We start from the raw sequence: 12,861 nt of genomic DNA, 5'->3' as shown, positions 1-12,861 counted from the left end.
GGTACCTTTCTGTCACCTAAACGCCCTTTGAATACCTTGTATCTTCCTCAACCTAGTTAGAGAAATGTGACTGATCTGACTTATGTAATTTACCTTATGTCTTCCGGGTCACTCATCATTTCTGTTTGGGGCATTGTATTAGTTGAAATATGTTTATTTACAATTGATAAAACCCTGTTGACTCAGTTTAAACAATAGAAAAGACTTATTTGCTTGTATAACTAGAAGATCCACCATCCAAAAGGACATAGTGTCAAACTTCCTCTCATGTCTTAATGGCCTGCATTGGATCATATGCCTAATCCTGACTCCCCTTTTAGTCAGGAGAATGCCAGGCCTTGCTAATCAGAACCAGTCAGTACTACAGTGGGGATGGGATTACCTGAATGGTATAGGGTCACATCCCTGAAATTTCAGATAGGATCAGGTCCCACCCAAACTACATGGCTAATGTAGAATGGGGGAGAGGTGGAAGGGAGCTTGAGGTGATAACCCAAGTGTCCAAAACCAATACTGCACAGTATGTGTTAAGTCAGCAGACTCAAATTAAGTGTGCACCAGAATTATCAGGTTATTCTTGTAAACATTAGAAACAGGAAACCAGTGTGAAAGACATCCAAACCAAGTGATGGTTTACAGCAAAACTGTTAAAGCTCTGAGTACAGAGTCCCACCTCTGAGAGTTTGTGTTTTAGTTGGTTTGGTTTGGGTCTCAAGAATATACATTTCTAACAAACTCCCAGGTGATGTTGGGGTCAGGGCCATGCTTTGAGAACCATTATGGTTCCTGAAATTTCATTATCCAGCATCTTTAGAATATAAGACAGATTAATATAAACATTTAATGTTTTTTCTTGTGGTTTCCTTTTTTGCCTCCTCTGATTTCTCACCTAATATTTTTTATGCAAATGTTAAGGCCCCTATTACCTTAGTTTACAAAAGTCTATAAAACTAAGACACAGCCTTTTTTCCAAAACAACCATAAAATTAATTATCTGTTTACTTCAGCACCAAATGTTGATTTCTACATTAAGACTCTGAATTGGAAAAGATTAGAAATATGTTAATTAGGGGTGCCTGGGTGGCTCAATCAATTGGGCATCTGCCTTCGGCTCAAATCATGGTTCCTGGGTAGTGAGATCAAGCCCCATATCGGGCTCCCTGTTCAATGGGGAATCGGCTTCTCCTTCTCCCTCTGACTCTCCCCCTTGCTCGTGCATTCTCTCTCTCACTCACTCAAGCTGTCTCTCTGTCTTTCTCAAATTAATAGATAAAATGTTTTTAAAAAAATAATTTGGGATCCCTGGGTGGCGCAGTGGTTTGGCGCCTGCCTTTGGCCCGGGACGTGATCCTGGAGACCTGGGATCGAATCCCACGTCGGGCTCCCGGTGCATGGAGCCTGCTTCTCCCTCTGCCTGTGTGTCTCTGCCTCTCTCTCTCTCTGTGTGTGACTATCATGAATAAAGATTAAAAAAATAAAAATAAAAATAAATAAAAAATAAAAAAATAATTTTAGGGCAGCCCCAGTGGCGCAGCAGTTTAGCGCCTCCTGCAGCCTAGGGTGTGATCCTGGAGACCCGGGATCAAGTCCCACATCGGGCTCCCTGCATAGAGCCTGCTTCTCCCTCTGCCTGTGTATCTGCCTCTCACTCCCTCTGTGTCTCTCATGAATAAATAAATAAAATCTTTAAAATAATAATAATTTTTAAAAAGAAAGAAAAATGTTAATTATTAACAGGCTACTACATTCATTCGTTCACCCAACAACTATTTACTATCTGTATGTACTCTGTACCAGAGTCCGCTTCAATTATACCTACTAAGTTTATTTAGTTCTTACAAGTTAGTTCTTATGACTAATTTCTAACACATCACTGGGATTGCCTTTTGTAGGTGTTGCATACAGATACTCATGTTGCATACTGATACTCTGTATCAGATACTCATACAGATACAGATACTGCATAGAAGACTTCAAGAAACTATTTTATGAAACACATCTTTAAAAAAACACTTCCTGCAGGCTGGACATAGAAGCCAATCTTCATGTAAAAGTGAAACTTGTTTGAATAATGGCATTAAAAATGAAAGTTTCGGGCAGCCTGGGTGGCTCAGCGGTTTAGGGCGCCTTCTGCCCAGGGTGTGATCCTGGAGTCCCGGGATCAAGTCCCACATGGAGTCCCTGCATGGAGCCTGCTCCTCCCTCTGCCTGTGTCTCTGCCTCTCTCTGTGTGTGTGTCTCTCATGAATAAACAAAATCTTTTTTTAAAAAATGAAATTTTTGTCTTATTGTTAATATTCTATATCTGTATCTTCTGTTTAGGAAATCAAAGCAATGAAGAAAAGAGTGAGTGAGCTATGTATTGACTTCAACAAAAACCTCAATGAGGATGATACCTTCCTTGTATTTTCCAAGGCTGAACTTGGTAAAATTCTGTTTGTTTGTTTGTTTGTTTGTTTTTTCTGGTTAAATAGTATAATTTAGAGAAATAATGTTACCTCACCATTTGCCAAATCAAAGTTGAAAGAATTCTTTAAAAAATGATCAGGTATTTTTCTAGAGAACTCATCACCCCTTCAACAAAAAAGACAACCAAAGCATGCCTAGATTTTATTCTAATAAGAGTATATACTATTTCTAGAGATAATCCAAAGGAGATTTCATATTTCCTGGTAACTTATGCTAGTGTTTAACAGCCTTCAGTGCCTTGAAATTTTTTGCTTTATAATATCTCCTACAGTGTAACTTTAAGTAGTTTGTGCTTAATCTGTTCTGAATCTTTTGTGGCTTAGCTTTGCCTGTTCCCCATCAAAACACCATCTGTACAAGTGCACTGAAGCCTATTCATATTCTGAATTACCATCTCCTAAGCCACCATCCTCTGATCACCACCCCCATTCTAGTAACATCAAAATGATATTATAAGGATTATCATTATTTTACTTGAATCTCAGTTACTTCACAGAATTCCTAGAGCTTCTTAAAGGCACCATGCCAATTGCTAAATACACTAATAATGAGTAGAAAAATAGATGAATGAGAAAATGATTTTTTGCAGGTGCACTTCCTGATGATTTCATTGACGGTTTAGAAAAGACAGATGATGACAAGTATAAAATTACCTTAAAATATCCACACTATTTTCCTGTCATGAAGAAATGTTGTATCCCTGAGACCAGAAGGAAGATGGAAATGGCTTTTAATACAAGGTGCAAAGAGGTACTCTGAATGTCTTGTCTTTCTTTTGTTTTTGTGGAAGATTTTAAGAAATGGGTTTCCTTTGTTTACCCATGTTGACATCAGCTCAGAGACCAATATGCCTAGTTGTGTATTATGCCTCCTAATTTCTTAAAGCTTTTAACTTTCTCCTTGCTCAATGGCAGCCTTGGTGTGGCCACATCATAAGCTGTTTTCATTAAAATAGAATTGGTTAAATAAACAAAAGTTGTATTCTTTTACCAAGTCAGAAGTCTAGGCCTCTCTGTCTCAACAAATGACTTCCAAGGCCATACCAGCTCTCATCATGTCCCAGCCTTTAGGGAAGAGGGAAAATAAAGCACCTTTAAGAAGACCTTGAAATGATGTACGTCAACTCCATTCAGATCCCATTGACTCAGATTCCATCATCTTGCCATATCTAGCTGCAGGGGAACGGGGGGGAATGTAGTCTCTGGTTGACAGCCATGTGCTTAGCTGAGGAGATTCCACTGCCAAAAGGAAAAAAGGAAGAATTAAAAATGCCTTCTGAGAGTCAGCTGGCTAGTTCCTCCACAGTCTGCCTCTCGGGCCCTCCAGATAACTGTGAGCACCTTTTTGCCACACCTAGAACCCACTCACCATATGTCAAATCGTAACCAGTTAACTGCCTCGAGCTCAAAGACAAGCCTGTCTGGAGTCCTCCCCACTTGTAGCTTCCTCATGATCTAGCAACTTATGAAAGAGAGAGCATGTTGTCTGATCTGTTCATCCCCAACACACACACGCACTGATGGGTTAGGAACGCAGTATCCACACTAAAAACTCCTGTTTGGAAAAAAGAAAGAATGGGAGACATATGGCAGGCCCATACCAATTTTCAAAAACTGGCAGAAATTGTGAGGATTCCTTGCTTTGATGAAGGTCCTTGGATAGCTCCTTAAAGTTACTTTTTTTTTTTTTCCCTAGCAGTAATTAGCAATTGTACCGCGCGATCCCTGATTTTGCCTGCCAGGAATTCTTTCTTGTCTGTTGCCCTCTAGGACCAAATCCTGGGCAGCTACTAGTCAAGATTCCTGCCCATGCTGGTTTGAAGCCTGAGGATTGCTTTAGGGATCAAATAACCACAAGCTTTTGTAGGCCAAGTTCATGATGCCTTTGGTAATATAATTCCCTCAAAAATGTAGTAAGTGTCTTGTCTGTTTGCTTCCAGTCAGATTCAGATTAAAATGATTATACCCAAGTAGTACTTTTGGTCAGTAGTTCCTAAGTCTTCTAGATTTTTTTATATTGGCTCCTGTATCTTGTCCATCTTGCTTTAATAGAGTCTGCTATGGGGCCTTCTGAAACAGTAGGCTTGAGGAAGAAGACAGTATTCTCAAACTACTCTCTGTAATTCAATAACTCTAAGTGAGTCTTTTCTCTTGATCCTAGGAGTACAGAGCGATGGCTCCCCCAGACATCTGAGGTCCTAGATTGTAAGCCATGGACAAAACCTTGGTTAATAGAAGTCTTTTCCTTCTATCTTTGTAAACTGAACAGTTCTCATTTGAGTTCATCTCATGCAATCTTTCCAAAAGCCACACATAGCAACACACATGCACCAACGTTAGATGTCCCCAACAGTCCCCCTAGGACTAAGACTTAGTAGGTAATTGTCCTGCCTTCCAAGTTATGATATGAAATCATTTTAACAAATGTTACCCATGGTATAATGAGGATTGCTAGCTTCCTAGCCTGCTGTGTCTCTGTTCCCACCTTCTACTCCTGTACATTTTTTCATTTTTCTTATGGCAGTACCCTATTCCTAATACCAACCTCTGCGTGTGTGAGGGTACAGGGTAAGCAGCTATACAAAAGCCAACCAACAGTGCAGTGACTCAAATAAGACAAAAGCTATTTCTCTTCAGAAAGGATTAGTGGTTGGCAGAGGCAGGGGACACTGGGGAATTGCTGTTTAATGGTTACCAGGTTTCCAGTTGGGGTGTTGGAAAAGTTTTGGAAACAGATAATAGTAGTGGTTGCCTAATAGTATGAACCGAGTGCAATTAGTGCCACTGAATTAGACACTTAAAAATGGCTTAAATGGGAGTTCCGGCAAGAGTGGGAAGGAGAGTGGACCCCAGAGAGCCCTAAGCAGCTGCACCCCCAGTGGCCCAGTCACCATCACTGTCACCACGTGCAACAAGTGGGGGGAGGTGACCCTGCCCTCACCTCCGCAGCACCACAAGGTCATCACAATGAAGGTGTGGAGAACGTAAAGTGGTTCACTTTAAGAAATTGATGCAGTTCGATCAACAGAAATGAGACCAAGGTGTTTGTATACCAGATTGCCAAAAAGAATCACCCTGGGAAGTACCTGCTTAGTGTAGGAAAGGGAGAGGCTGGAGTCTGGTGTGGGAGGAGGAAAGGGTAGGGAGGCAGCAAAAGTGCCAGGCTGTGGTGGAGCCCCAGCTCAAGGCCATAAATATGCAGCAGGTGATAACTGTTAAAGATGTTCTTCATTGCAGGAGCCTTCCCCATAGTTACCCGCAGAAGTACCAGAATAGTGAGGATGGGGAAGGAGGAGGACTGGGACAGTGCTCCCGAAAGGCAAGCCCCACAGCACCAGACCTCCCATAGACCAAGTTCCCACTTGTCTGTGGGCAGCAACCACTCTTCCAACCCTCGCCCGCAGGGAGAAGCACTGGAGGGCTCTGACCAGCAGACAGGAGAGCAAGGCAGACCAGTGAGACAGTGTGTATGGGGGTTCAGACCATGATCCCACAGGGCTCCTTCTTGACAGAGACAGCCTGAAGTGGAAAGGAAGGAAAATTAAGATGAGGCCCAACATCAACAGCTGCCTCAAGGTCTCTGCCAACTTAACTCCAGTGACCCACACAGATGCTAGAAAACCCCAAACCACAAGATTCCAGAGACAAACTCAGCCAATCTACTTCTGAGAATTGGTAGGCTCGTGAGGCTGGGGGCACTAAGTAAATGCGGTCTTATGGTCTCTACTATCATCCGGTTTAGCTGGCCAACAAGAAGTAGTAAATATGAATTTCCAGCAGTAAGAAATAAACAAGAGATTGGAGCCAAAGACTTTAAGTGCTTGCCTTTTGCCCATTGAGCCGATAAGGAGAACTTCCAATCTGCATTATCTATGCAGCCTGAGGTTTCTATTATTTTTACCTAAAGCTGTCTTTTTTGGTAATGATAAACGGGTTGGGTTGGGTTTGGTTTTTTAGCCTGGTTTTTCTCAATACACCTTTAAAAGTTTTTAAGTTGTTTTGTATCTGGTCAAGTTAAGATTTAAATTTAAGAACCTAATTTTAAATTTGTAATAAAAGTTTACAACTTGATTTTTTTTCAAAGTCAGCAGATGGCAAGCACCTGCTAATAAAAGTCTTAAATAATTTTTTTCAAATGGTTAAAATGGCATTTTTATGTTATATGTGTTTTAACACAATTTCTAAAGGTGTATTTCTCTTGCAACTAACAGTACAGAGGTGAGTGATCCAGAGTTCGAGGAGATAGCTATGCCATCCTTGGTATTGTGGCTTCCACAGTCATTGTTGTCACATGCAGTTCACAGCTGACAAGACAAGCATCTATAAAGAGATAACCCAGGAATTTTACTCATGACCTCTTTGCTAGTCCCTTGTTCCGTTGCATATCATGTGGCCACAGCTAGTTTTAAGAGAGGTTAGGGGAGGTAGTCAAGGTATCATGTGTCCAGCAAAAACTCAGAAAATTCTTTTACTAAAAGAAAGAATGGGGGGAGGGGGATTTTGAGAAAATTGGCAGTCTAGAGAGAAGTCTAGGAAAACTGAAAAAGATGGGAAAAACTCAAACTAGTAAACTTTAGAACTTGAGAAGAGTTATGTATTTCTCTTATCCATATATCCATTCTAGTTTTAAAATAATGAAAATTAGAGTAAATATTTAGTATTTGCTCACGTACCAGGCACTTTTCTGTGCACTTGACATATATTTTGACTTGGGTCTTCGTTATCCCCCTACGATTCAGCTACTTCTATTGTCCACATCTTAAAGATGAGAAACCTGAGGCTTAGAAAGGTTAAAGGACTTAACAAAGGTCAAATAAATAATAAATGGTAGAGCCTAATTAAGAACCTGGATAGACTGACCTCAGTGTGTGATCTTCCTTAGAAACAATTAAATATGATTTAATCATTGGGGTAATTTTTCTTTGACTTCAACATTTATTACTTTCTCCAGGAGATTACTTTTCCTTTTATTATTAAAAAAATAAAGCAATATCATTATTTATATTCTTAATACATACAAAACAAAAACAAAAAAATGTGTAATGATTTGAGATGAATGTTCACATTGCTATGCAACCATCACCACTATGTGTCTTCAGACTTTGTCATCTTTCCCAGCTAAAACTCTGTACCCATTAAATACTAACTCCCAATCTTCTTTTCCCCGACCCCTGGCATTCACTGCTCTATTTTCTGGCTCTATGAATTTGACTCCTCTAGGAACCTTATGTAAGTTGGAATCATACAATTTGTGGACATATTTTGTGGCTGGCTTATTTCACTTAGTGTGATGTCTTGAAGTTTTATCCATGCGCTAGCATTTCTTACCCTTTTAAGACTGAATAATATTCCTTTGTATGTATCAACCACATTTCCTTTATTTATCCATTGATGAACACGCTTCCACCACTTGGCTATTATTCACATAATGTTGTAGTGAACACAGGTGTGTAGATATCTTTTTGAATTCCTGCTTCCACTCTTTGGGATACATACCCACACGTGGAACTGCTGGATCATATAGTAATTATGTGTTTAATTTTTTAAGGAATTACAGTACTATTTTCCACAGCAGCTGTACTTTTTACATTCATATCAGCAGTACACAAAGGTTCCAGATTCTTCACATCCTCACTAACGGTATTTTTCTGTATTATATTCCTTATAATATAGAAATATATGTATTTCATGAAATATATATATTTCATTATATTTCTCTTGTTTCTATAGTAGCCATACTATTGGGTGTGAAGTTAAAGTGGCAAACTAGTGGCTCCTTCGTGGCTCAGTGGTTGAGGTCTGCCTCCGGCTCAGGGCATGATCCTGGGATCATGGATCCATGGGATCCCAGGATCAAGTCCCACATCCAGCTCCCCACAGGGAGCCTGCTTCTCCCTCTGCCTGTGTCTCTGCCTCTCTCTCTGTGTCTCTCATGAATAAATAAATAAAATCTGTAAAAAAAAAAAAAAGTGGCAAACTAGTGTTTATATATATTTATAATACCAAAAACAAATTTAAGTATCATATTTGTTGCAGTCTTATCAATGAAATTAAATGTGGAATCACTGTAGTCCTTAATATTTTTCACTCTTAAATTTGTAATACCTAAAATTTTATTAAGACCTCATAGCAACCTCCTGAGGGTTAAAAAGTCGGTTATTTCAGAAATAAAACTCAATCATAGCTTTTAAAAAAAAAAAGTTAACACTATAGTAATTTATTCAGAGGTGAGATGGTTTAAAAATACCTGACGGTTTTGCCAACCTAAAAATACATGTAATAACCCTCTTTTAATGCTTTGGATCCAATTAATGATGAATCTTTGTTTTTGTTGTTGTTGTTTACTACTAGGAAAATACCGTAATCCTGCAGCAGCTACTCCCACTGCGGGCCAGAGTAGCCAAACTCCTTGGCTACAGCACACATGCCGACTTTGTCCTTGAAATGAACACTGCAAAGAGTACCAGCCACGTAACAGCCTTTCTAGGTGGGGTCTTTTTATACTCAGTTGTATATTTCCATCTTTCTTTTTCTTTGATTATCTCACTGTATCCAGCTAAATGCATGGGCTCTTATGTATTTGTCCTCAATTTGTCACAAATATTTGTAAGATAAACATGTATTTGGCTCTGTTACAGAACATGGCAGTTTGGAAGTCAATCCTAGAGTGTAAAGGTGAAGACAACTGTCTGATAAGCCCTGTAAAGAGAAAGAAGGAAACTTAAGGGAGATACAAAGTGATCCAATTCTGATTAGGCCTGTAAGAGAGTATGTGAATACAGGCAGCAAGAGGATAGCCCAGATGGAAATGTGCCCTTTTTAAATTAAAATAAGTTAGGGGGAAAAAAATAAAAAATAAATAAATAAAGTTAGGGAGAAAGCGAAATAGTCAAAATTAACCACAGTATATAAATTGTGGTATCCGTCTAAAAAGTGGAATTGCTATATCCAAATAGACATTCTTTATAGGAAGGGATTGGTGATAAACAAAACCCATGGCTGTTCTTTAACTGCACTGAGCAGTTTTTAGTAATAGTCATCACAGTTGCATCTGATTTATCTTCCCTGGCTTTTTGAGGAGCCTCATCTCATTGAAGAGTAATCATGTACATGAGATGGTTTCACTATTGTTTTGTTTCCTGAGTTATATAACATTCTGGAGTCAGAGTTCTCCGAGATAAACTTGAGCTTTGTTGATGGTATGAGGAAGTTGTGGCTTGATTTGGCTGGTGCTAAAAAAGAAAAACTAAAAAAGAAAGGGGGGGGGAGGGCAAGGAGCCATGATAAATTACCCTGAAGAGAACAGCAGTGCTGTCATAAGAGAGCCTGCTTTCCTTCCCTTGCTCTTTCCTTCCACTCTTCCTTCCTCCCATTATGTGTATCAAGTACTACAAAGGAGAAAACACCGTGCTAAAACACTGGTATGTGTATAAATGTGCTTGCTCCCAAAAGCAACAAATCACTGGCTTTTCCCATTTCCCTCACAGATGACTTAAGCCAGAAATTAAAACCGTTGGGTGACGCAGAGCGAGAATTTATTTTGAATTTGAAGAAAAAAGAATGTGAAGAGAGAGGTTTTGAATATGATGGGAAAATCAATGCCTGGGATCTACATTACTACATGACTCAGACAGAAGAACTCAAGTACTCCATCAATCAAGAGAGCCTCAAGGAATACTTCCCAATTGAAGTGGTCACTGAAGGCTTGCTGAACATCTACCAGGAGTTGTTGGGGCTTTCATTCGAGCAGGTGGCAGATGCTCATGTGTGGCATAAAAGTGTGACACTTTACACTGTGAAGGACAAAGCCACAGGAGAAGTTTTGGGACAGTTCTACTTGGACCTCTATCCAAGGTACTGAGAATCCTATTGTTGGAAGGGACTGTAGGGATTTGATTCCTACCCAGGTTAGAACTCTTGTCTTCCAGAGTTCTCACGTGTGGTTCTTAGAAGTGAGAGTGAACATGTGGTCTCTGAAACCGGAGTGTCTGGCTCTGTCACTTACCGGGCATCTTACTTAATAATGTTCCTGTGCCCCAGTTCCCTTACCTATATTATAGGTTTGATAAAATGTGAATATTAGTTCTACCTGCTTTGTAGGGTTATATGGATGAAACAGTTAATGATGTGCAGAACATTGATTAGAAGACGACTCTGCATATCACAATTGCTTAGTAAGTGTTTGCAGCCATCATCATCATCATTACCATCATCATCTGGTTTGTGCACTGCACTTACTTCATTTAAAATTGGCCCCTTGGGACGCCTGGGTAACTCAGAGGTTGAGCGGCTGCCTTTGGCTCAGGGTGTGACCCGAGATCCTGGATTGAGTCCCACATCCAGCTCCCCTCAGGGAGCCCGCTTCTCCTTCTGCCTGTGTCTCTGCCTCTCTCTTTGTGTCTCATGAATAAGTAAATAAAATCTTTAAAAATAAACAAACAAATAAATAAATTGGTCCCTAAAATATTTATTATTCAGGTAATCTGTTTCCCAGTACTCTTTAGTCTATGGGTACTTCCCTGAATCTGGCTGAGAAGCAGCACAGTATAGTAGGAATAGCAAAATCTTTGTAGTCATTCACATGGAGTTGAGATGCTTAAGTGACTTAACCTCTTTGAGACTCTGTTTCTTCCTCTGTCGTTTGGGACTGGTAATCCCTTTATAGGATTACTTCATGCATTAGGCTATTTATGCATATCACCCAGGCTAGGTATTCAGTCAATGGTGAGAATTCAAAATATTATTGTCTCTGAAACATGCAGTAACTATGGACTCTGTTTCATCAGACATGAAAGGATTTGGATCACTTTCTCTCTAGGCTGCTTTCTAAAACAAAGCTAGGCTGTTACAATTACCAGTTCGTTTTACTAACTAGGCCAAAGGAAATTACAGTAACCCCCTACTTTTTGTAGTGCAAGAAGTTTTTAACCCACAGACTTTGGATGACTTTAGGTAGTTGCTGGAAGGACGCTGGCTAACTGTGTCATCCAGACAGTGGAGTCTTATCCCAGTGTTTTTTGGACTTACTTTCACTTTTGATATAATCTAAAAATAAACCCTTGTCAAATGTAGACGGGTCTATTTTTAATAAGAATGTCAGCATAGAGTTTTAAGCCAAAAATTCTTTCCTGGGAAATCCTTCAGTCTTGGAGTGTTCTGTAACTGTCCCCAGGTTCTACTTCCAGGGTCAAAGATAGCAGTTCATGCCACCTCCGCCTGCTGTCTCACTGCCAACATATAATTGGTTTCTTTTGTACTCTGAGATCTGGCCATTGCTACCAGCACTGATATGGGAATCGGAAGCTGATCTCTTGTGAAAGTAGTGACCTACTTAATGTTCACTTTCTGTCACTTCATAAAAGTGAGATGGAATAACTCATTTTCTCTACATGAGTCAAAAAATATTTGGAGTAGGCCTAAAAAAAAGTTACTTTTTTTTAAATCACATTTCAATTTTTATTCATTGTATACTAAGATTCTCAAAACAAAAAAGCAAAACACTCTGGTTTTAACATAAGATGCTTGATACGGACCTTTTAAAATTTATTATTGTTTTTTTAATTTGCATTTATTTTATGCAGAATTTACACCTGGGCCATAAGTTTTTGTGTCTTTAGTTTCTTTTGGGATATCTTTTTCCTTCTGTGCAACCTCCTCTGGTTTAGGGACAGTCTGCTCTTTTTCAGTAAGAATCATCTCAGTGTGGCAGAGAGAACTCATGTATGGGTTACTCCGGCCACTGCAGTGAAAAGTATGAGGGTGGGGTGCAGAGGGATTCCCCTTGGTCACCGGAGCCAGATTCACTACTGTTGTGACAGCAGCAGAGCAAGAAATGACATGATATCCCAGAGCATTTGATAGGAAAGAAAAAGAAAGAGATTAAATAAAGCTAGCTTCGGGGATCCCTGGGTGGCTCAGCGGTTTGGCGCCTGCCTTTGGCCCAGGATGCGATCCTGGAGTCCCGGATCAAGTCCCACGTCGGGCTCCTGGCATGGAGCCTGCTTCTCCCTCCTCCTGTGTCTCTGCCTCTCTCTCTCTCTATGTCTATCATAAATAAATAAATAAATAAATAAATAAATAAATAAATAAATAAATAAATAAATAAATAAATCTTTTAAAAAATAATAAAGCTAGCTTCATAGCCTAAAATGAATAATATACAGCAATGTCACTGGGGAGCTTTTGTTCACCAGAGAATCTACATTTAAACCTGTAAGTTACAGCATTACTCTCTGCATTTTTATTTTTTATTTATTTATTTTTAAAGATTTTATTTATTCATGAGAGACACAGAGAGAGAGGCAGAGACACAGGCAGAGGGAGAAGCAGGCTCCCTGCAGGAAGCCCGGTGCACGACTCAATCCCGGGTCTCCAGGATCACTCCCTGGGCTGA

At 39.8% G+C, this 12,861-nt stretch overlaps 1 protein-coding gene across 5 annotated transcripts in view; it reads left to right on the top strand.

The window, feature by feature from the left end:
- NLN (neurolysin) overlaps positions 1–12,861 on the top strand; it is an 86,363-nt gene that overhangs the window by 46,510 nt on the left and 26,992 nt on the right. For all 5 annotated transcript variants that reach the window (XM_055332411.1, XM_055332416.1, XM_055332415.1 and 2 more), the window contains 4 exons: positions 2,323–2,425; positions 3,059–3,219; positions 8,820–8,955; positions 9,956–10,322. In XM_055332411.1, the coding sequence (XP_055188386.1) occupies positions 2,323–2,425; positions 3,059–3,219; positions 8,820–8,955; positions 9,956–10,322 (767 nt within the window). The remainder of the gene's footprint in view (positions 1–2,322; positions 2,426–3,058; positions 3,220–8,819; positions 8,956–9,955; positions 10,323–12,861) is intronic.

The sequence above is a fragment of the Nyctereutes procyonoides genome, unplaced genomic scaffold (assembly GCF_905146905.1).
Source record: "Nyctereutes procyonoides isolate TBG_1078 unplaced genomic scaffold, NYPRO_anot_genome, whole genome shotgun sequence".
In the NCBI taxonomy this organism is placed as follows: Eukaryota; Metazoa; Chordata; class Mammalia; order Carnivora; family Canidae; genus Nyctereutes; species Nyctereutes procyonoides.
The sequence above is the reverse complement of the archived record's forward strand: the minus strand, read 5'-3'. Positions and strand labels throughout refer to the sequence as shown.